Source organism: Lissotriton helveticus, chromosome 1_1 (assembly GCF_964261635.1).
Source record: "Lissotriton helveticus chromosome 1_1, aLisHel1.1, whole genome shotgun sequence".
In the NCBI taxonomy this organism is placed as follows: Eukaryota; Metazoa; Chordata; class Amphibia; order Caudata; family Salamandridae; genus Lissotriton; species Lissotriton helveticus.
In genome coordinates this window covers 1735833465-1735859046 of record NC_136057.1, presented here as the reverse complement: position 1 = coordinate 1735859046, position 25582 = coordinate 1735833465, and the positions used below count along the sequence as shown (strand labels likewise).

The following is a 25582-nucleotide window of genomic DNA, read 5'->3' as shown; positions in this document are numbered from 1 at the left end:
TACACTCCAGCATCACAAAAGACATCAGTTACAACTAGCTAACATATACTTCTTTCCCCATCACATGCAGCCTAGAGTTCAATTAGCACTCTTTAAATGAGGAGTCTCAAACCTTTCCTGAGCTACTGTCTAATATAGGAATTTTATAAATGCACACAGAGACCAAATAACTTAAACACTGCCCCTAGAGTACCCTTAAATTCTTCATTCCAGATACAGGGAGCATAAAGTATTAATAGAACAGGAGCTGTAACGCAAAGGTTTACAATTGGGGTCCCTGAGGATCAGTGTTGTCCCTTTGCTCTTGAAACACCTAAAGAGAGAGAAAGAGAGATGAGTATAAGAGAGGAAGATAAATAAAACAAAAAGAAAGAATGACAAAATAAAGAAAGAAATCAGGAAAGAAAAACAGAAAGAAAGGAAGAAAGAAAGAAAGAAAAAAAGAAAGAAAAAAAGAAAGAAAGAAAGAAAGAAAGAAAGAAAGAAAGAAAGAAAGAAAGAAAGAAAGAAAGAAAGAAAGAAAGAAAGAAAGAGAAATATAGGAAAAGAAATAACAAAATAAAGGAAAAAAACAACGGGGACAAAATACCCAGAGAAAAGAGTCAAATGCAGGAAATGAAAGAAGAAAGCAATTAAGAAGACATGAAAGACGAAGAAACAAACTAGGAAAGGAATGAATGAAAATGCAGGGAGAAAGAAGGCATGGTAAAAAAGAAGTAGGCGAAAGAATGAAGAGCACAACAGAGAAAGAATAAAGGAAGAAGGTGAGAGAAAGAAAAAGACAGCGAGAAAACAATGGAAGGAAAGAAAGAAAAAAATAAGAGAAAAAAAGTAGAAGAAAAAAGAAGGAAGAAGATCAGGTCAGAGGTGGAAGTAAGAAAAGATCCTTGTGGTTGAAGAAAGGAGAAAAAGATAGAAACAGAACAATAAGTAATAACACCAAAAGGAGAAATACAGAAAAAGAATAACAGAGGAGGGAAGATGAAGACAGAGAAAACAGATAAGACTGAAAAAAGAAGGAAGAGAAGGAAACAATCAGAGAAAGAAAAACATTGAGAAAGATGGAGATAAGACAAAAGAAAAGAAGGAGAGAAGGAGGAAAATTAAGTAAGAGTAGAAGAAGGAATAATAAACGAAAAAAAAGAGAAAAACAGAAATTGGAGAAAAAAGAAAAAATGAAAGAAGAAAGGAAAGAATTACTGAGAGACACAAGATTGAAAAAGAGAAGAAAGAAATAGTAAGAAAGATACAAAGAACTGGAAAATGGATGAAACATTAAAAATAGAGGTTGAAATGAGAAAAAAAGAAAGAAAAATATCAAGAAGAATATTAAGCCAATAAGAAAAAAAGAAAGAGAACTGAAAAAGAATGCACAACAAAGGAGGGAAGGAAAGAGATAGTGTAAACAAATAGGGGGGAAGCGGGAAAGAGGGAAAAATAAAGAAAGAGGACAGCAAGAAAGAGAGAATAAAATACATTGAGAAATGAAAGAGAGACATAAAAGCAAGGAAAACAGAAAGACATGTAAAAAGAGGCTAGAAAGAAGTAGAAAAAGAAGCAATTATTTTCAGAAAAGGGTAGTCTGCATCCTCAAGCACTGTCAGCGTTTGTAAATCATAGGAACGGGAGCTTTGTTTTAAATAGCTGTGTTATCAGGTGGGCACCTGTATATTCTCAAGCTTGTTGACAGGCAATTATCATATGTGAGCTACTCAATGGCAGTCTGCGAGCTACTAGTAACATGTGATTGATTAGTTGGAGACCATTGCCTTTAATCCACCAATAGGAAACACGCCACTGCCTACTCTTTAAGTCTCTCTTACTTCTGTACCTACATTCCTCCTCCTTCGGTGCCCTACATTAACAACTGCACCAGACATCCTATAATTTGTTTTGTTTTTTAAACATATTTTATTAGGTTTTCATGTAATGCACAAACAATTCACCGATACATGCAACTTCATTACCTTAGTCTCGCAACACTTGACCAATATTTGTATCCCCATCCAGATTTTGCCTCGCCCCGCCAAGTCTGTGTTAGTCAATCCATTTGTTCCACATATGGAGTGAGGCCTTTCTAATAGCAAGAGTTATATCCCAGTGAACCCGAGACACAGTTCTACAGGGCTAAATTGTGTTGCTCTTAGCCTATTCAGGCACTGTCAGCCTCTATGTTTCAGCACGGATAAAAATGAACAAAATCCCCCCCTTCAACTCAAACTCCCCACCCTCTAACCCCCCCGAACCTAACCACCCACCTCCCCTCAGACATGTCGCTTTCCCTAGCCGCGCATGTAATGCTCATAATGTGTTCTGCATACTCCACCATAGTCCTATGTCAGTAGCCCACATCTCTGCCGGAGGGACACTCTCACTTCCACGCTCACTCCTCCCATTCTCTCAACTCACTACCTGTTGTTGCAGTCTCATGTAATAAAGAGGGCACCCATAGCCGGCGAGGTCAGTCATCATCCTCAGTCGGATTCTTGAGCAAATCCACCAACGCTACCCAGGCTCTCGCCGAGTCCCAGAATTTGTCGTTGTCAGTCCTCCGAGCTAATTGGAGGCGGAGCGTCCCCTCGCAATCCGCCCACTTAGTAAAGTCACGTAGCCAGCGCGCAATGCTAGGGGCCGTGGCCGCCTTCCAATGGCTAGTGATTTCACGCTTGGCTAGAACTAACCCCAGGTCTAGGAACTTACTGGTGGTTTTGTTGCGGGAAGTGTGGGAAACCAGTGCAACAGGCACACCCCTGGAGTATTCTGCAGGTCCCTCTCCGTCACCTCTGTCAGTTTGCCCAGTACCTCTCCCCAGAATCCCAGAAGCAGCGGACAATCCCAGAACATGTGTATGCATACCGCACCCTCCAGTCTGCATTGTGGGCAGGTAGCGTGGGAGCCAAAAAACTCATTAATTTTGTGAGGCGTAAGATACGCCCGATGAAACACATAAAATTGAATAAGTTGGAATCTCGCGTTTCGGGAACATTTCCAGGCCCGTTCCATTAACAATTCCCAAGGTTTCTCCTCTATAGGCGTTCCCAGGTCAGTTTCCCACTTAATATGCAGTCCCTCCAGAGGTGTCCTCAAGCCCTGCGTCAACCTCCGATACAAGCACGTCACCACCTTGATCCTACCTACAGAGGTGACCACATACTGGCAGGGAAGGAAGACCCGTGGTTTCTCTAACCCTTTTTTCCAGTGCTTGCACATAGCAGCTGTTATGCCCGTGTGCAACAGAAAGTCCTGAGCAGGAAGTTCGTGCGTCTGCATGAGGTCTTGAAATGGTAAAAGTGCACCATCTTCATACAGATCTCCAATGGAGGAGATCCCCGATTCCTCCCAGTCATGTAGCCGCTGTCAATCTCCTCCATGGGGGAGCTCCTCACAGAACCACACCAGGATCTCAGGGGCATATGCCGGGCTCCCTTTATTGCGTCGTACAGACCTATACCAACATTGCCTCAGGACCCATAGATCCCTGGATACCTCACGTTCCTGCATCGGGAGCTGTAGCAAAATCCGACTCAAGTGACGAAGCTCTAGGTCCCTTCTTCTCTGGTTTGTCTCCATTCCCAGCTTCCCTGCCAGCCGTTGTGTGAACCATTCGAACTGGGCCGCATTGTAGTAAGCCTCAAAATCCGGCACTGCAAAGCCTCCCTCCTGACACGGGCGCATCATGGTCGGCAGATACACTCTTCTTCGTCCCGTTCCCCACAGAAAGCTCGAAACCATGGAGTTGAATTGGGAAAAGCGCTTTCCAGGTATCCAAATCGGCAGGGTAACAAAGTAATAAAGTAAACGGGGGAGGGTTATCATTTTTAATAATGCCACACACCCCACAACCGACAAAGGCAGGGAGGCCCAGAAGTCAAGGTTACTCTTGGTTGAGCGCAGAGCCCTCCCTATGTTATCCTCAAATAAATCAACTGCCTTGTGGTAAATTCTAACCCCCAGATCAGACATCCTATAATTTATACCTACATACTGACCAACAACTCCTGCACCGCCACTGTCACTCTAAATACCCGCCAAATCATAAGTCTCACAAACTTTACTCTATACAGCTTATCTCAAACATAAACACAACATCCCACACCGATACCCATAAAAAATGCAACAATAAAACTGTTCTGCTTTATCTCTGATTCTATTGCAAAATAATGGTATACTTGGTTGTGATTTTTGTAACTATTAAATACATTTTTTGCATATTGTGTTCAGAGGTTTTGAATTATGAATACATCTAACACACCTTATACATTAGAAAAAACTTAATCTGGTCAAACGGAAAAAGTCATAAAATCAAAGTACAGAGATGATCGCTGGGCAAGAGGTCAGCTTGAAACATAACAACTCAAATACCATTGGGGTGGCGGACGCAATGTCCTCTGACACCCTGGAGGACACTGCTTTGCCTGTCAAATACAAAATCAGGCCCCAAATTCCATATTTTCACTCCTAAAGAACTTCTGAAATATCTTAACAAAGGTAGCAATATTGTAACACCGAGAATCGGATTCTTCTTTACATTCCACAGATAGGCAAGGGCTCAGAACACAAAATAGAGTCAATCTGTATATAACAAACTAATAGATTCAAAAGTAAAGCTCTCTCATAGATCTTGGTTTGTATTTTGTAGAATGAATTGCCTATTACCTGATTTGCACACAGAAATGTGAGTGCATGTCTGTACTGGTTTGTGTGTGTAGTTGTTTATGTGTGTGAGAAACTGAGAGAAGAGAGAGTAAGAAAGGGGATGAGAGTTCGGGGCTGCACTCATTTAAAATCATGGACTAGATTGGCAAAACCACAGGAAGTAGGTGGTGTTTGTTTTGCAGCAGATTCTGCCAAGGCATGTGCTGGGCTTTTTATAACAAGCATTGTACTTGCACCCATTTCACACCCACACTGTGTCAAGATGCATTACACCATTTGCTAGGAGGCTAGGGCCCATACAAATGAGGGAACACTTTTGTCCAGGTGTTTCTGTCAAATTACTAAGCACTGGCAAAGGCAAACTGGATCGCAGAAGATGTGTAACTCTAAGGGAAGCGGTGCAAAGGTAGCACATCTACTGAGGCACACTTTGGGAGGTGCTACGGAGAGTCTCAGAAACCCAGTCATCCCCATGAGGATGAAGTTAAGTAATATACCCACCTTCAAATGTGTTCCGATATGCTGGCAGTACAAAACAGAACAGCAGCTTGGAAGTGCCACACATCTTTCACTGTTGCACCCTCTCTGGCCTCTGAGACTTCAGGACTTCACTAGCAAGGTCATGTTTTTATCAAGATATACAAAGAGATGAAACAACTGTAGACCTATTTTGTAACACACCACATTGTTATTAGCATGTAGTTCATGTATTATACCATTACAGTACTGTTGATTTATTGACTTTGTGCTTTATCATGTATTTCCATGTACTTTTATCTAAGACAGTCCATCCTAATTAGAGTGTTTAAAATACATTTGTATTAGTCTTAAAATAGGTAAAATATTTGTAAATATAATCATTCAGTGTTTTTAAAGCCAGATTACCTTTTGTTCCGCTCAAAAAGATATTGCAGTCTCTAAGGCCAGTATTGTGTTGAAAAGAGGTTAAATATTTCACAGACTCATACCCCTAGTACATATATTTTATAAGCAGAAAACACTAAGGTAATCCAGGGCTAGAGAATAGCCAAATAGAATTAATTATTTCTGATGATATATGCCCCATGTCGATACAAAAAGCGACTAGGTCGAATAGCTCGCACCTCTCAGCCTGTACCAAGCAATACATTTGGTGCACATCCTAAATGGTATCAGTCACTTTTGGATACCTCTGCAGTGCAGAAAGACATTCATTTATAAAAAAGAAAAGCCTTTTGATGTGAAATTAAGAAAAGACAAGAATTTCTGATATTTTGATGGACTTATTTATTCATTCATTGGGGGTACCAATATATTTATAATTTTATTATGACCCATTTTTATCCTGTAAACTTTCTTGCTGCTAGGGGTCAAGAAATCTCAGGCTACAGCCTTATTTTCAATCTGTTTTGGCAACTGCTGGTTCTACTTGGTCTATTTCAAGGAGTGATTACATTGTTGTTATTTGCTCCGCTTCTATCTTATTGATAATTGAGTCTTAGGGCCTGATTAGGAGTTTGGAGGACAGGTTTACTCCATAACAAACGTGAGGGATATCCCAACCTCCGTATTACAATTCCATTATATCCTATGGATGGAACATGTAATATGGCGGACTGGATATCCGTCACGTTTGTGACGGCGTATCCCATCCGCCAAACTCATAATCAAGCCGTTATTGATTTGTTCAGGCATCTCCTGTTTCACAATATTCCCTCTATACCTGATCCATGGTACTTAATACTTGTTTTGGATTTGTTTTTCTCCTCTTGTTCGTCACAAATGCTTCAAATTACCAATATTTCCTATTTCTGCATATTTAGGAGAATGCACCTGAACTTGAAAGGATGGCTTTAATGTGTCAAATCACTCTTACCAAGTGGATACCACAGTCGATATCTTCTAAGATTGTAAATCTGTTTACGGTGCCTTCTATTCCAGAGGAGATTGTGTTTTGGGCCATTCACCAAATGACAATTCAATACGGTAATTAGAAAAAATGCTATGTTGTTGTCAAACACTGTGCTCTCAGGCAGTCTACCGGATTCTACATTCATTTTAGGTCTGTCTGCAAATAGTTTTATCTGTCTATGGCTCATGTCATCACAACACTCAAATACACAGAGTGGGCTTTGAAGCATGCAGCAACATGTTCTTTCAGTTCCCTTACTCCATTGTTCTTTCCACTCTTATTTCATTGCTTGTACAAAACCCATAACAGTGTGGTGAATTTATGCATTTTACAGTGGTGATTGAGAATAGATCAATCACTAGCATTGCATATACAATGCAAATTGAAAGTGGAAAGAAGCCACAGGGTATATTTAAATTATTTTCTACATATATTTCAAACTGATTGTGGCATTCAGAATAGAGTCCCATGCCCATGCCTTTGCCATTTCAGCCCGCATAGTAAAAACAATTAATTTTTTAAGGAAGTGACAATTAACTGGAAGGAAAAAAAACAGCACGACTATGTGTTGTGACCCCATGTCATAATGGTAATTCAAATAAGCTCTAGGACGATTACTTTCTGTACAGTGCTAATTAAAGAAACAAGCATCTCCGTGCTTATGCCATCAGAAGGCTTCAAAATATAACTCCAGCAAGAGGCCTTAGAAGTGAATGGTTGCATCTTAAATACAGGTCCACTGACAGCCACTTTTGAAAGATGCAAATGTATTGCTACTATTTTGGTTATTATGTTCAAATGATATATATTGTTTTAGATTTGTTGAAATTTTGTGATTTCACATTGTAGATTCACATTTTAGCACCACATACCAGCTCCAGATGTTTTGTTTCATTATGTCTCTTGGGAAAAAAACTGTTAAAAACTGAAACAGTTCTACACCAACCAGCTACTTAACTATTAAGCCTTTATTTGTACAAGGATTTAGAATTTCTGTAAATGCAGCAACTCTGCTATAATGCCGAACTCCTTCATCACCGTCATAAAAAGGTGCGAGTGAATCCTGGGAAAAGACAATGTGAAATGTTAATTTCCGCTTATTGCATTAGGTTTTATGTTCTGCTGGGTGGAAAATATACAAAGTCATGCATCAAGATTTTTTTTACAATGTTTCATGACCAACACCACCTTTGCAGCACACTCATCATCTTAAGTTGGTATTAGTGTGTAGTTTAATTAATATTGTTTATCCTATTTTCTCTTATAGGACCGGAAATGGAACCATATCTAGATCTGATTCTCAGAACGCTCTTTCCTGTAATGAAGACTGCTTCTACAATCAACCAGAAATATTGGTTTAGCCTTGGTGTGCACCTGCGCTGGTGGAGCGGTCGGGTTCGGTTTGATGGTTGGGAGAGTGTTGGGAGAGGACACCTTTATTAAGTTCACTTTTGTAACATTTCCTGAGAGCACCCTTCATGCAAAGAGATGCAATTTCTTATGTCTGATTGGTGCAGAGAATAACAGTCCCTATTCATCCCATTGTTTTAAACAACGGATTACTTATATGCATTAAACTTTCATTTGTGGCACAAATCAGAACTCAACTGCAACATTGGTCTGCATAATGTGTAACTCCACTACTTTCTAGTACATTTGCCAATTGAACTGGCATGCTGAGCTGCTGTGTCAAGTTTGCCATGTGATGACTGGAACACATCTCTAGTCTGTATAGTGCATCTCCGGGAAACACCCTATTCTTTTCAGTAATAAAAAACCAAGGGCTTGATTTAGAGTTTGGTGGACAAGTTGTATCCTATTGTATGTGAAATAAGAGGGAGGGGCTATCGCATCACGTTTGTGACGGGATACCCATCTGCCACAGCCTGAATCAGAACGATTCAAAAGGGGGTGGTGATGGACAGAGTATCTGAATTAAGCAGAAAACTCCTACCCAGTCAAAAGATCAGGGCTTGATTCATCACCGTTTTTTAGCTCACTGCACCATCCCAGTTCAGAACCTGGCTACATGCAAATTAGTCTGACCCTGTCCCAGTGCATCATGGGAACAGGGCAGACCAAACTACCAAACCAATTCTTTACTGGAAAGGAAACAAGCTTCCCGGGACCGGTTTCTGGCATTACAGCCGTCTTCGGCCCGGCTTGCTTGAATCCTGATGGTGCAGTGAGCAAGGGACTCATGTCTGAGCATACCCTTCCACACTTGTGGTGGCCAAAACGATTCAAAAGGGGGTGGTGATTGACAGAGTATCTGAATTAAGCAGAACACTACTACCCAGTCGAAAGATCAGGGCTTGATACATCACCGTTTTTTAGTTCACTGCACCATCCCAGTTCAGAACCTGGCTACATGCAAATTAGTCTGACCCTGGCCCAGTGCATCATGGGAACAGGGCAGACCAAACTACCAAGCCAATTCTTTACTGGAAAGGAAACAAGCTTCCGGGGACCGGTTTCTGGCATTACAGCCGTCTTCGGCCCGGCTTGCTTGAATCCTGATGGTGCAGTGAGCAAGGGACTCATGTCTGAGCATACCCTTCCACACTTGTGGTGGCAAAACGATTCAAAAGGGGGTGGTGATGGACAGAGTATCGAGTCTGCGAATACCTATGTGAATAGAGTCTAATACCTGCTAAAAATAATTTCCTATCAGCAGACGCATTGCACTGTTTTTGCTCAGTATGTCCTATGCACTACCAGGCAAGGTGGTACATGTGTAGATTAATGCAACACTTAAGCCTTTGAACTTAACTGTAATTTTTTTATTTTTGTGCAGTCATTGAGATGTTATCAGGCCAGTTTGCTTCCAGTGTAGACACTCCTCTAGTCACACTTTTCTTTGAAGCCTACTCAACCTGTAAGGTATTTCTTCTTGAAACCATCCCCAGTCTCCAGGAGGTGAGTTGGTAAAGTGGAGAAAGAACAGAGTGCAGTGGATGAAGGTTTAGAGCTGTTACGTTTTGTGAGATAAATGATGCATACACATTGATGCCCCTTCCTCTGCCTTTGCATTTACACTTCATTTGATGAAATACAAAACAATATGAAATTCATTCTCTTGACCCAGACTTGTGATCTCTATTTATGTAGCTGAATAAAATGTGTAAGAACCTTTATTGTACCCGACCAAGTATCAAATTCCTATCAGGTCAGATATATAAAACAAAATCAAAGCTAAACCATGCTATAATACTTAAGTATTAGGGAACAGTAAGTGCAATAAGTATTTTTGTAAAAGAAAGTGACAGAATAAGATTCTAGGGCAATTTAATAAAATTGCAGCTGCAGTAGTGTATTTTCTATGTCTACCACAACCTGTCCAAGAATAGGAGGCAGGGGAAATATATTTTTTTAAAAGAGCTGGGGAGAGGAAGAAAATAGAGAGAGCGGGTGGGGAATCCTCATCCAAATAAGACTAGAGCGAAACAAATTCATGGATAACATTTCTATTTTAGAGAATCAGTTTTGTCTATTGGATTATTCTGCCAGTGAAACAAACCACTGCCTTTGCATGACAGAATCACTTCCTAGTGAACAGATGTCAAGTGCAGCTGCCTCTCCAGGGAACCCTCTACTTCCACATGAATCTCATATTTTCTTAGTAGTTAATGTCGAGTGTGTGGAACTGAAAACCTGGTGTAATTTATCTTAACAGGTCTGGGGGCAGGTCATCACCACTCTGGGACATTTGGCCTCCGTTCTGCCAGAGGAGCAACTAGATAAGGAGCTTCCTTGGTTGGTCAATGAAGTTGAAAGGCTCCAGCCCCAGCTGCCTGCTGATATGGCATTTTGTTTGCTCACGGTGAGTGTGACCTTTATTTGCTGTCCATGCTTGCCACTTCAAACAATCCCAAATGATCCACTCATAATGAACACTGTATCCCATAATGAGAGATTAGCTGCAATGAAACACTACATTATTGAGAAATGAGAGTTGAATACAGAACTGCAGGATTCCATTGGTGAGTTAGTTACACCACAGGTGGAGTTGTGAGATGGTTCAGGCCTCCATCATGTGTACATTGGGCCAACATATTGGCATTCCGCTCCCGACAGTACCAATGTTGTGGGTATCAGAAATTTTGGGATGTAGGAAAAATGTATGATTCCAAGTTTGCCCCTTAGGTACCCCTGAGAAATAGAACCACCACACCAATTCGGACTGTAATTCCCCATTATTTGACACATTCACGCCTGGTAATTTTTTCAGTTTTGAGCTGGTGCATTGTTTTGGGAGATGAAGGGATTACAGGGAATATAGTTTTCCAACATTAATTCCAAATACTGAACCAGCTCAATTGTGATTAGTACACAGTCCATGAAGGCAGCCAGAGAAGCAAAATGCACATTTGTATTTGTTACATATGAAATCGGGATTAATAAAGGAGAAATGTGTACCAAAGCAATTGTGCTAGAATTTAAATAAACATCAACAGTGCTGAAATTTGCTTCACCTGTTTTTGTGATACTGGGTAAGTAAAAGTTGGTTATGGAAGTGAAACTGAGCATACTGACGCTCCATCTTGATGCGTTAATCATAACAAAACAGCAGATATTCAGTCACTAGAGCCCTGACATAGGTCCCAAACAGTAATTGGGCTTACTAAAGCCTTAGTGACCTCTTATAACAAAAAGTGTGCCATTGCATCTTCTCTAGTCTGAGAGGCTGCTTACACCCTGTGAAATACAAGTAAATGTACAAATGACCTTCACTAAGGAGCCCCATGACTTTGCATTGTACTCCTGGTGACCGAACATACAGGTAAAACAGTGAAGTCTTAAGAGGAGCACTGGAAATGTATCATGTTTGTAATCAATAATATGTTGGAATTATAGAATACTACTTTCTGATAGATACATCTGCCTTGTGGATTCTTCACATTGTGAATATCCCCCTTGCGTCAGCAACATTCGGAATTTTTCTTCGTAGCACGCCGGCGTGAGCGATGTCATAGGAGCACGGCATCGCGCGCGACTCCGTCTGACGTCACCGACTCCTTATTAGACCCACGTCGGCGTGATGACCTTCAGTTCCCTTTTTTCTGCGTCGTCGACGCTAACGGTTTCTGGGATCTTCTGCGACACATAGTAACTTCTTACTATTTCGTGTTACTATTTCTCTGTTGAGTGTTTCTTCTTCGTCGAGGATGTCGTCGAGGAAGACAGGATTCAAACAGTGTGGGTCATGCGCTCGCATGATGTCGATCACCGATCCACATAACGATTGTTTGTGGTGTCTTGGATCGGACCATGATGTAAAAAACTGTTGTTCCTGCTTCAAAATGAACCCTAAGACCTTACGAGAACGAGAGGCTAAACTTCTTCTGGCAAAGGTAAAAGGAAGAGAAGCTGGTAGATCATCGAGGTTGACGTCCAGATGCTCGAAGTTGAGACAGAAGTCGCGATCAAAGTCGAGGTCGGCTTCGAGATCGAGGTCCAGAGCGAGGTCGAGGTCCGGAGAAAGATCGAGGTCCGGATCCAAGTCGGCTTCGGGTCATGCTTCTGGCTCATCAAAGAAGAAGCACAAGAGGAGAAAACATAGCTCGAAACATCACTCTGGTAAAGATTCTTCGGATTCGAAAAGGAAGTCTCGAAGACATCATAAAGACTTCGTATCTCCTTCTCCTTTACAGTCTCTTCGAGGTTCACCAAATCCGGAACAAGAACCTGATCCGTAATCACACTATTCTTCGGATCATGAAGGAGATGAGGAAGTTCCTCGGAATCAAGAAAGCCAGGATGAACCGATGCCGGTATAACCTCCTTCAGAACAGCCAGTTGGTTTGTACCCTCCCTTTCCTGGTCCGGGACAGGACCCCTCGCATTTTCTTAATGCGATGTTTGGAGTTTATACTAGAGCAATGTACCCCACTGGTGCACCGGCTGGTCCCATGGGTCCATTAGCTTACAACTTGGGTATTCCTCAAGCTTACGCCCCGGCTCCCTTTATGCCGTTTATGCCGACGCCTTATACACCTTGGCTCGATACAGCTCCGCCGAGGTCGTCTACTCCGCATGCGGCTTTGCCGGCTCCGGAACGACCTCGTGAATCTGATCGAGGTACCACGCCGGTTCATGAATCTCATCCTCCGGCTGCCCCGGCTCCTCGCTCGACGCCGGATCGAGTCGGAGTGGTTACCGGATCCGTCGACTTCGATTCGTATAGAATGGTCGAGGCGCAGAGCTCAACGCCTCTTAGAGGAAAAGAGATGTGAAGATTCAGATGTAGAAGAAGGTGAACTTCTAGATCAAGGTGACTGTTTTGACGACCTACATAGTGCCAGTGGCGTGGAACTTTCTCCTGAGTGGGGTTTGCCATCAGTTTCTGATGCACCATCAAAAGACGTGACACCTTACCATATTGTGATTAGAAAGGCTGCGGATCTACTTAATTTGACCTTGCCTACTGTTGAGTATAAACCTAACATTCTCACAGAGGTTTTACATTCACCCTCATCCATAATAGAGCCTACGCTTCCATTTACTGAGGCTTTAACTGATCCAATAATGGAGGTCTGGAAGAGACAATTGACTGCTCCTGCGGTTTACAGGTCTGTAGCTAGACGTTACAGAGTGGCACCTGGTGACCCTGAGTTTCTCTCTTCACATCCTTCTCCTGAGAGTTTGGTGGTACAGGCCGCTTGTTCCAACAGATCGGCAGGTTCATTTCCCCAAGTACCAGCAGACAAGGACTCAAAAAAATTGGACCAGTCTGCTTAAAAGATTTTCTCCTTAAGTAGCATGGCTCTAAAATCTACTAATGCTACTTGCCTGCTTGGAAGATATGTTCATGCTTTGATGGACTCTGTGAAGCAATTGTCATCTAAGCTTCCTGAGGATGATAGAAAGAACTTTAATGAAATAGTCTCCGACACTCAAGCTGCAGCCCGCTTAGTCATTCAAGGTGGCATGGACACGGCGGACTCTGTTGCTAGAATTATGGGTTCTACTGTTGCCACCAGAAGGGCTGCATGGCTGAAATCTTCTGATTTTTCAACAGACGTACAATCCACTTTGTTGGACTTGCCATTTGATGGAACAGGCCTCTTTGGAAAGAAAGCGGATGTGGCTTTGGAGAGATTCAAAGATACCCGGGCTACAGCAAGGTCTTTGGGTCTTCAGGTTAGAGGTTCTGCCACTAGGAAGTTTAGAGGATTTGGTAGATCCACTTTTTGTTCCGATAAGCAAGGCCAGCAGCAGCAACAGCAGCAGAACCCTTTGTATAAATCATACAGAGTTAAACAAAGGGGACGTGCTCGTGGACGCCAAGCCTCCTCCTCCTCTACTTCCTCCAATAATACCCACCCCCCACCTACAACAGCAAAGCAGCCCTAGATCCGCCATTCTAGATCATGCGGGTCCGGTAGGGGGTCGGCTTACTCATTTACTACGGGATTGGGAATCGGTTACATCAGATCTTTGGGTTCTCAATCTCATAGAAAATGGGTATGCTCTTCCTTTCCAGGAGTTCCCTCCCAATTACCCTCCTTGCCAAGGTTATTGTTCAGAGGACCACCTGCTTCTCCTGCAGGAGGACGTCCTGGCGCTGTTTCAAAAAGGTGCGATAGAGGTGGTTCCAGAGCAGGAAAGGGGTCAGGGGTGCTACTCCCGGTATTTCCTGATCCCCAAGAAGGATGGCAGGTTACGTCCAATCCTGGACCTCAGGATTTTGAACTTCTATCTCAAGCAAGAGAAGTTCAAAATGCTCACACTTGCGCAGGTTCTTCAAGCGCTGTTGGAAAAAGACTGGATGGTGTCGATCGACTTGCAGGATGCTGCAGCCCGCTTAGTCATTCAAAGTGGCATGGACACGGCGGACTCTGTTGCTAGAATTATGGGTTCTACTGTTGCCACCAGAAGGGCTGCATGGCTGAAATCTTCTGATTTTTCAACAGACGTACAATCCACTTTGTTGGACTTGCCATTTGATGGAACAGGCCTCTTTGGAAAGAAAGCGGATGTGGCTTTGGAGAGATTCAAAAATACCCGGGCTACAGCAAGGTCTTTGGGTCTTCAGGTTAGAGGTTCTGCCACTAGGAAGTTTAGAGGATTTGGTAGATCCACTTTTTGTTCCTATAAGCAAGGCCAGCAGCAGCAACAGCAGCAGAACCCTTTGTATAAATCATACAGAGGTAAACAAAGGGGACGTGCTCATGGACGCCAAGCCTCCTCCTCCTCTACTTCCTCCAATAATACCCACCCCCCACCTACAACAGCAAAGCAGCCCTAGATCCGCCATTCTAGATCATGCGGGTCCGGTAGGGGGTCGGCTTACTCATTTACTACGGGATTGGGAATCGGTTACATCAGATCTTTGGGTTCTCAATCTCATAGAAAATGGGTATGCTCTTCCTTTCCAGGAGTTCCCTCCCAATTACCCTCCTTGCCAAGGTTATTGTTCAGAGGACCACCTGCTTCTCCTGCAGGAGGACGTCCTGGCGCTGTTTCAAAAAGGTGCGATAGAGGTGGTTCCAGAGCAGGAAAGGGGTCAGGGGTGCCACTCCCGGTATTTCCTGATCCCCAAGAAGGATGGCAGGTTACGTCCAATCCTGGACCTCTGGATTTTGAACCTCTATCTCAAGCAAGAGAAGTTCAAAATGCTCACACTTGCGCAGGTTCTTCAAGCGCTGTTGGAAGAAGACTGGATGGTGTCGATCGACTTGCAGGATGCGTATTTTCACATCCCCATTCTGAAGTTGCACAGAAAGTATCTCCGTTTTACGGTGGGATCGCAGCACTACCAGTTTGCACTACCAGTTTGCGGTCCTTCCTTTTGGACTTACTACTGTGCCTCAAGTTTTCACCAAGGTGATGGCAGTGGTGGCTGTGCATCTCAGAAGCAGAGTTGCCGGAGAATGTGCTCCATCATCTGCAAGAGACAACTCAGTTGTTGCACAGTTTGGGTTTTTGGATAAACGTACCCAAGTCTCACCTGGTGCCCTCCCAGCGCAACTTGTTCATAGGTACGGTACTGGACACTACTGTATGTCGTGCATTCCCTCCACCTCAAAGGATTCGCGACATACAGGAAATGATTCCTTTATTCTACAATGGAGCGGTTGTTCCAGTCCTGAAGGTCCTTCGTCTGCTCGGTCTGATGGCTTCTTGTATTCTGTTGGTCAACCATGCACGCTGGCACATGAGGACACTCCAGTGGTGCCTCCGCAGGCAGTGGTTTCAACACAACGGAGATCTCAGGGAGTCTGTGAGGATCTCCAGAGAAACTGCAGCGGATCTGTCCTGGTGGAGTGTGGAAGGCAATCTGTCTCAGGGAAAGCCTTTCCATCTTCCTCCATCTGTTGCCACAGTGATAACGGATGCATCCACTCTCGGGTGGGGTGCTCTGGAGATCAAAGGTCTTTGGTCTCCAGAGGAAAGGTTGCTTCACATCAACCTTCTGGAATTGCGGGCGATACGTCTGGCGCTCAAGGCCTTCCTTCCTTCCCTTCGCGGTCAGTCGCTTCAGGTCCTGATGGACAACACGACCGCGATATGGTATATCAACAAGCAGGGAGGAGTAGGGTTGCAGTGTCTCTGCAGAGAGGCTCTGCGTCTCTGGTCCTGGGTTCAGGATCATCAGATTTGTCTGATGGCAAATCATCTGGCCGGAGTTCTGAACGTTCGTGCAGACGTTCTCAGTCGACAGTTCTCTGCCGACCACGAGTGGAGGCTTCACCCGGAGGTGGTTCACGACATCTTTCAGATGTGGGGGACTCCTCATGTGGACCTGTTCGCCTCTCGCGAGAATGCTCACTGCCTGTCATTCTGCAGTCTCCAGTATCCGATGCAAGGAGCTTTGAGGGACGCGTTTCAGTTGAGTTGGGGAAATCAACTCCTTTACGCGTTTCCCCCCATACCCTTGATTCCTCGGGTTCTGAGGAAGATTCGCCAGGACCGGGCCCAAGTCATATTGGTCGCCCCCGACTGGCCAAGAAGGGTGTGGTACACAGACCTTCTCCACCTCTCCTCTCACCCGCCGCTCCGTCTCCCTTTCAGGGCAGACCTCCTCTCTCAGATGGAGGGGCAGGTTCTACACCGCCACCTCCAGACATTACACCTTCATGCCTGGAGATTGAACGGGGCAACTTGAATTCTTTTTCTCTCCCTCACGATGTGGTGGATGTCATCTTGTCAGCCAGGCGTGACTTCACTAAGTCCATTTATTTGTATAGTTGGTCTAAATTTGTCTCTTGGTGTAGGGAGAGGGATGTTGACCCTTTGAAAGCTCATTTGTCTGACATTTTGCAGTTTGCTCTTTCTCTGGCGCAGCAAGGATTTGCTGTTGCCACGGTCAAGGGGTATCTTTCAGCCTTATCGGCATTTCTCTATTTGCCGGATCAGCCTTCTCTTTTTAAGTCTACTGTGGTTTTAAGATTTTTGAAGGGTCTCACTAATAGATTCCCTCCTACTCCTTTTGTTGTTCCTCATTGGGATTTGAATCTTGTGTTAACCTATTTGATGGGTTCTCCCTTCGAACCCTTGCACAAGTGTCCCATGAGGTTTCTTTCTTTTAAAACGGTCTTCTTGGTTGCAATTACCTCGGCAAGGAGGGTAAGTGAGCTTCAGGCTCTTAGTTCCAAGCCCCCATTCTTCACCATTCATGCTGAAAGTATGGTTCTCAGGACCAGGGCTGCTTTTCTGCCTAAGGTGGTTACTCCCTTCCATCTAGGACAATCCATTACCCTTCCTACCTTTTACCCTCCCCCTCACCCTTCCAAGGAGAAGGAGAGACTTCATCGCTTGGACCCAAAGAGAGCAGTCAGTTTCTATCTCGATAGGTCTAAAGACTATCGTGTTGATTATCAGCTCTTCGTGGGTTTTGCTGGCTGCAAGAAGGGCAGAGCGGTGCACAAGCGCACACTTTCCAGGTGGACAATCCTGTGCATCAAGATTTGCAACTCCCTGGCGGGTAAGGACCCTCCTGAGGGTCATTCAACTAGAGCAAAGTCTGCAACATCTACTTTGTCTAGAGGTGTTCCTGTTGAGGACATTTGCAGGGCCGCGACTTGGGCCTCCCTCCACACTTTCGCGGAGCATTATTGCTTGGATACCGAGGTGAGGAGGGACGGCCACTTCGCGCCCTCTGTCCTCCAAGATTTCCTGGTATAGCAGAGTGGACACCCTCCTCCGGGAGTGGGGACTGCTGTGGGACTCTATTCACAAGGTGAGGAATCCACAAGGCAGATGTATCTATCAGAAGAACAAGTCACTTACCTTCGGTAACGCTTTTTCTGGTAGATACAGTATCTGCCTGTGGATTCCTCACATGCCCACCCACCTCTCCGTTGTCCGCTCTGCTATACCTGGTTTTATGTATTTATATTTTCTGGTTTGTTATACTTTTGCTACACACTTTGTGTGCAGTTTTGATTTGTGTACACTATATGTATATTTACTGTCGTTGGTCCGTCCGGGTGCCTCGAAGGCACGGAAAAAAAGGCGGAACTGACATCATCACGCCGACGTGGGTCTAATAAGGAGTCGGTGACGTCAGACGGAGTCGCGCGCGATGCCGTGCTCCTATGACGTCGCTCACGCCGGCGTGCTACGAAGAAAAATTCCGAATGTTGCTGACGCAAGGGGGATATTCACATGGTGAGGAATCCACAGGCAGATACTGTATCTACCAGAAAAAGCGTTTCCGAAGGTAAGTAACTTGTTCTTTAGTTGCTATAAAAACAAATATTAGCAAAGGAAAGAGTCAGTAGTTAGAGACGTGCAAACTGTATTAGCTGAAAAAGGAAGAGTGACGTAGACCTTGGTGGACACACTATTAGAATCATTACGTCTCCAATCTGCCAATTTTCATTTCCACAGAACTATTGTTTTTGAGGCTTGACAATTGAAGATTAATGTTGAGGCTCAAAGAGGCAGAAGAGGTGTGGCGCTGCGGCTAGAGCGACTGACTCCGAAATCTGGGGTTCACGGTTTGATCCCCAACACCGGCGGCTGATTAGCCCAGCACCATGTGACTCTCAGCAATAGCTTGCTTAATCTTCCTGATGCCCCCCAGCGCCTAGAGACCCTCACGGGTGATTGTGCGCTTTACAAATGTGGATTAATATTATTACTCTAAGTGGAACAGTTTCTGCCAGGTCTGAGCACTTACAGTTAAAAGAACAGGATGTTCACATTTCCTTGCAAGTCCTTCTTTTGACAGTCTCCACTTGTAATAAAAATTTGAATACCAGCTACAAACATAAAAACATGACAGAATTTTGTTGTATGGCATATTGACCATATACATAATTTGAGGTTGTTCCCCCAATGAGTCTTACAAGCCTTCATTGCAGGTGATCATTCTCCTCATTAGCATCTGTGTAGCTAAATGTGTTCCTAAACCTGCTTTTAGTCATCATCCATCCTCTGTGTTGCAGCTCCTGCCTCCACGTTGCCTTTGATTCTCATAAGCAAACACTATCCTTTTAGGCTCCTCTGTATTCCCATGGTTCACAGTGTGCAGGGGTGCAAGAGGGACATTGAGCAATCCTGGTCACAACTGTTAATAGTGAAACAGATAAAGCGGCGCATACATGGATCCAGGTTTTAGAGGAGCACCCCAATTATGTCTGTATTTTACTGTCTAACAGGAAAAAAGGGGGAAATGTATTTCCAATAGTGTTCATCCACCCATGCTACATCTAAGTGTGCCCCTGGCTTGAGGGTGTATTTTGCTGACTTTGGGAGAGACTACATTAGTGGAGTGTGGATCACTTGGAGAAGCAGGCAGATAACTAGAGGACCTGTAGGATGAACAGGGAGAAACAGGAGGGTGAAAGGGAGGTCAAACAGAGGAGGAGGAGAAGGGAACAAGACTCTCCAAAAAGTTCAGTACAACTGAATGGAGGAGGAGGAGGAGGAGGACCAAGATCACTAGCAGGATTAGGAACAGACGGAACTGGATTTCCAAGATAATGAAGAGAAAGCAATAGCAGGAGGACCATGGGAAAAACCTGGAGGATCAGGCAGCCAAAAACCACAGTCGACCAGGATGACTGAGACCCCAAGGACATAAGGCCCAGAATGCCCAAGACAAAGAGGAGGATCAGTAAAACCAGGAGAATAAGTAGAATGAAGTAGACCAGAAGGACCAGAACCAGGAGGCCAAAGAGGAGAAGAAGTACAAGTAGCCACTTCATTAAGCGCCTTAGAAGCCAGAAACTAGCTGACTCCAAACCCTTTCGGTGGTATAACAATGAATGTATGCAAGCAAGAATTGCCCTTGGCAATGCTATCAGGGTTGGGGAAATGGGTACTGTCCGTACTGCAAGATATGAATACAAAAAAGCTATCCATAAAGCCAAGTGCCTATGGGATGAGCTTAGATGGCAGGACCTAAAACAAGCTAGTTTGTAGAATAATACCAAATTATTCTGGAATAGCATTAAGTAAGGCAGAGGGGGTCAACCTGATCAGCCCCCAAGTCATGTCTCTCATGAAGGATGGGTTAATTACTTTAGGCCCTAATATGCGCGTAAGCCTTTAGATGATCAAATGGAAGAAGTTAGTAATGTTTTTTATACTGATGAGGCTTTTAATGACAAAGAAGTTTTAGCAGCTCTTAGTGCAGTTGCTGGAGGTAGTTTAAACAAAACAAGTTGCCAGTACTGCTATGTAAATCAACTAATTTCACATGCACAACGACTTCAAACTGTTGCTGCATATATATGGACACACAAATGTCAGACTTAATCCTTTTTAATATTTTGACACTTTTTTATATTTTTGCACAAGAACATTTTTTCAAAAATTGTCGGGGAAGAGGGAAATATCTTAAAACCTCTTTTATCAGAAAATAGTGTATAAAGATGAAAAAATGCACCAAAATAGATGAAAAAATAGACCTCAATCACGCAGACTCATTTATACTTCAACATTCATTCTGTGAAAAAGTCTTACACAAACTTCTTACTCGCTAAAACATACATGCAAGTGAAAAAGATAGGGGTGAGAACAAGTGTGAATACCCTCATCTAGACACAGGGGAATCTGTTATAATCGTGGGTAATGTGGTATTAATGAAATGATTTCACAATAATTTTACAAATGACGACAAGTGGTTCAAAGGCAGGCCATCAAAAAATTTTAGGCAATCTAAACGTTTTTATAAATGGTATTAGCATATGATAGGCCTGAACAGACAAAACAGGGTCGACGCGTTTCGAAACCCCTTAATTGCGGTGCTTCTCCTCAGGACCTTGGGGGATTCACTCCTTATCTTCTTCCCATTGAAAAAGGGGAAAGCTCACGTTCCCGTGGTTCGACAAAACGGAATTTGCAATGTCCTGTATATTGTAGCACCAATCATATACTTATTCAAAAAGGGTCTTTTATCTAGTGGAGAAGCGTGGCTCAGTGGTTAGAGGCAGCAGACCTGGAAGCTGAGATCGGCCGTGGACCAGGGTTCGATTCCCCGCCTCGGCGGGTCTCGGGCTCAAAAATTCCACGGACTCGACAATTCTCGCTCCGGTGCCTACTCGACTCACGGGGTCACACTCTGCGACTCTGGGCAATAGCTTGCTTAATCTCCACTTCGGCCCCTCGCGGCGGGATGCCTGGCTTTCACCTTGTGGATACCCTGCCAGGGTATCTCACAGGGGAATACCAGGACAGGTTCCCTAAGCAAGCGCCTTGAGACCCCTGGGTGATTCGTGCGCTATATAAATCGAAATACATCTATCAATCTCTTCTGTTGTCTTTTTGATATTTTCCAACGTGCCAGATTCGGCTTGGTTATTAGTCCCAGGGAACCGGATCCTCAGTCAAGAAACGGGTCTCCTCTCCATTGCGCGGCGTCTGTCAATCCACCGTCGCCCAGCCCTTGAATAAGTATATGATTGGTGCACCCCTCTTAAGCCACTTAGATATGATTTGGGTAGAAAAGCTATTATTGATGTCGCCAATTATATATTGGCGCAGGTTGTGAACGACACCTGAACTCTCATCATATGCCTCAGGTTTTCTGGATGTAATAAAATCTGATGCCTTCCACAAAATCGGTTGGTTAAGAGGTGTTAGGAATAGCCTGATTGGCCTGGGAATGAGAATGCGATGGGAGAACCCATTAGAGGCTTCTTTTCCCTCTGAAAACATCCTAAAAGAGAAGTATTGGGAGTGGGCTGCTTTTAATGCTTGGAGTAACTCTGACTCTTCTTCTATGGTGGGAATCTTCTTAGAAACAAAACGCACACCCAGATTAAAATCTTATTGGGATAATATCACCAGGCTGAGAGATAGGAAGCTTTACTTCCAACTCAGGGCAGGGTCCTTACCTTTAAAGTCCCTTATGTCCAGGTGGACTCCCACAAGTGATAACATCTGTCCTGCCTGTGGGAGTCATAGCGAAACAGTTGCTAACCTGCCTTTTGCCTGTCCCGCCTATGCACTCCCTAGGTGAGTTTGGCTGGCTCCCGTGTGCAAACTACTTTGTACATTTCGGAGCGCAGAAGCGGAAAGGCTTATCCGCACCAGCACTTTACCATTTATCACAATAGCGGTAGCCAAATACCTAGGATGTGCGTGGGCTATAAGGCTGAAACCTAAATCTGGGTAATTTTTTGGTGAGCATTAATTTGAACTTCCCTAGCCTGGCCACTGAATGTGATTGATCCATTTGCTCTGAGATCTAGGTTTTATCAAACATTTTAACTATCCAGCCAAAGGCATTTTTAACTATATCTAAATGTTGTTTGTTTTGTGTTTTTATGAGTATACTTCGAATAAAGCTACTTTGGAAGGGAATGGAATGGAGAAGAAGGATGTGCAAGTGGAAAGGGAGGGTCATCAGGAGGACCAGTACCACCAGGACAAAAAGGAAGAAGATGGGCAGGTCAACATGGAGAACCTACACCACTGTGAAGACCCTACACAGAATGAGGAGGAGGAAGATGTCCATGAGGATGAGTAGAAGGGGAGGTGAGGGTCCAGGACAGCCAAGAAGTTTAGAAACTCCAGGACCACCAGAAGGAATTGGAAAACTTGAACCAACAGGGGACCAATACCATGTCCAAGAACTAGGAAAACCAAGAGGATCAAGACCAGGAAGAATAGGAAAAGGATTTCTAAGAGGACTAGGAAAATGAGGAGGAAAACCAGGAGGAGGGAGACCATTAAGAGGAAAAAGACCACGAAGAGAAAGCGGAGGCTAGGAGGTCCAGAACAGCAGCCACCACCATGACCACCATGAAAAACCTGAGGGCCAACACCAGGATTGCTAGGAGTAACAGCACCAGAGGATTCAGAGGACCTTGGAAGAGGATGACCAAGATTAGCTGGACCATGAACATAAGGACAATGAAGATCATGAGGACCAGCAGGACTGGGACCAGAAGAATGAAAAGATTGAAGAACACCAGGGCAAGAGCACCAGAAGAACAACTAGGAGGGACATAGCAATAAGCACCATGGTAAAGATAATCCTTTTAACAGAAGTAGGATCTCAGGAGGATAAGGGCTACTTATGGCCAATGACCAATACCTAGAAGACCAGGACCAAGAATATGTAGATGAAGACCAGGAGGATGATTTTGAGGAAAATATGAGTTGACAGAAGGGAAAGAAGAATAAGAGGATGATCAGGAGGAAGAGACCTAGAAAAAGGAGAACATGCAAATCAATACAAAGATTAGGAGAACTATGAAAAGGAAGACCTGGTAAATCAGGAGCATGAAGAGGAAAACCTATAGGTGGAAGACCAGGAAGAGGAGAATGACCAAGAGGAGTAGAGGGACCAGGGCAACCAGGAAGTCCAGGAGCACTAGGATTACTAGGTCCACCAAGAGTACACAACTATAAAGGGAATCACAACGGGACACGCATCAGGAGAACTAGGGACAGGAAAAGCAAAGGCAGAATGATGATTTGAAAAGGAAAGAGAGATCAACAAAACTGATGGGTACCATTAAGACCAAGACCAGCAGGATGACTAGGAGCAGGAAGACCAAGGACATGAAGGAAGGGACTAAAATGGTCAAGAGGATCTAGACAGTGCCATAAGAAGAAGGAGTATCAGACAACCAAGAGAACTAGAACCACCAAGAGAACTAGGACAACCAAGGCAAAGGCCATCATCAACAGTGGCTAAGAATACAGGGCCTACGATGACAAGTGAGTCTAGGCTACATGTGTTAGGGCATGCCCCTGTTAAATGCTGAACATGTTCTCTTCTGGTTCCTTGATGGACTAAAATCCAACATCTGACTCCAACAGATAACCTCTACAGAAATCACTATATGGATCTGAGAGATCTTAAGGCACTGTGAGTCAAGAAAACAGAGCAACCAGGAAAGAAAAAAATGGACATAAGTACGGTCATCTGTCAAAATCTACTTGTGGTCATATGTATTTAGAATTAGTACACAAGAGAGCTCATTCACACACCAACTCACTCTTGCATTCAGACAGAATTTACACTTTGAAGTTTGTAATTCACCACTGACCATCATCATCATTTGCACAAACTGCCCTTTGGCCTCATCTCAATTTTCTTATCTCCTTGCAGACCCTTGAGTTATGCATCAAGGCAGCTGTTACTAAGAGTTGCAGAGCGCTGAATGGAACTGTGCCAACCGTGCTTGCCGTCCTGCATCACATGGTATGTATATACATGAGGACAAACAAAGTATTTCAGTGGGAGGCGACAGACATTTCCTGATTAACATATTGTAACAAATAAAGTTTCTACCTTAATCCAATTTATAGCAGGAGTGTTTTTAAAGGGCAACATTTGGGAACACTCTTGCATAAAATATTAAATTATAATCCATAAAAATCCTATATGAACCAATTTGCTTCTAGGATGCAAAGAAAGAAGACAATGGATATAAATCTGTCAGTGTTGAGAGCTCCTCTGCAAGAACCCCCCGTAAGTCTGCCTCCCGGCAGCTCTAACTCTGATAATAGGTAACAGAGGAACAGAGTGACAGGGAAAGGGAAGGGACCCAGGGGGAACACCAAGGATGGAGACCTGAAAGAAAAAAGCTGTACCCAATAACAATGGTTTACAACAGAGACATAATACTAACAAAGCTTATCTTGGAGGTTCAATTGTCCAGTTAGACTTTACTATATAACATATACTGGACTCTTCATGACATTCCCAACAACAGTACACCCAATCTTAAATCTATATATTTAATAATAATAAGGCTATATCATATACATTTGATTAATGCCATCAATCAAAGGAAATTCAGTATTTATCCCACTAAGGTTCCTAAAGACAATATGTGCAGAAACTACCCCACAATTTAGTTCAAATAATCAAAACACACAACATTTCTGGAATATCCTTACAATCCAAACTTGAAGCATTCAAGACCCAAGTCCACATATAAGAAGGCCCTCTGAAAACAGGTGCACAACTTGACGGCCATAAGCATGAAATTCCAAATAGCAATGCTGGCACGTGGAATCTGGAATGAATGGGAAACAAAAGACAAGCATCTCTGATGAGGACCAAAGTGCGAGAACTGAGTGCCGGTAAAGAAAAAAAAATGAAGTGGTACAGCAGAAACAGCAAGTGGCAGTGAGAACAGAAAAAGGCCCTAATGAAGCCACCGACAGAAACACTCGCTCCCCACTCTGCTGACTAGAGATCTGGGACGCAAAATGGGCAAAAAGTGAAGCAAAAAAGGCCTGCTCTGAAAAGCATGCAACCCACTATGCTGGACAGACACCGTAGGACGCAAAAGGGGAACTGCTTTACCGTCCCCAGAGATAAACCAAGATGAAGTATAACAACAGCCTTCGTCTTGATTACGTTGAATAGCAGCCACTAGTGCCAGCTTTGTTAAAAGCATTAAGTACCACTACCTTCTGCAATTTCGCCAGACTTCTGAGTCTACAAACTATCCAAAAACCATAGGAAACTAAGGCATCCATCTTAGAGTGGTAACTGAGAATTTGCACTTCCACCAATATCGGGCACCCTGAATATGCTGTATTCCACACAATTAATTTTTCTGTAGCGTGGTATGGATCATGGCCCCACAAGTCCTGACAAACTCCTATGCT

At 43.8% G+C, this 25582-nt stretch overlaps 2 protein-coding genes across 3 annotated transcripts in view; one reads left to right on the top strand and one right to left on the bottom strand.

The window, feature by feature from the left end:
- Positions 1–237: 237 nt before the first annotated feature.
- LOC144774269 (uncharacterized) overlaps positions 238–25582 on the bottom strand; it is a 592191-nt gene continuing 566846 nt past the window's right edge. The window contains exon 7 of the mRNA XM_078659179.1: positions 238–313. Within this exon, the coding sequence (XP_078515305.1) occupies positions 263–313 (51 nt within the window). The 3' untranslated portion in view covers positions 238–262. The remainder of the gene's footprint in view (positions 314–25582) is intronic.
- Positions 9982–25582, top strand: part of LOC144774243 (maestro heat-like repeat-containing protein family member 2A) — a 77376-nt gene continuing 61775 nt past the window's right edge. For both annotated transcript variants that reach the window (XM_078659177.1, XM_078659176.1), the window contains exons 1-2: positions 9982–10370; positions 24069–24161. In XM_078659177.1, the coding sequence (XP_078515303.1) occupies positions 10350–10370; positions 24069–24161 (114 nt within the window). In that variant the 5' untranslated portion in view covers positions 9982–10349. The remainder of the gene's footprint in view (positions 10371–24068; positions 24162–25582) is intronic.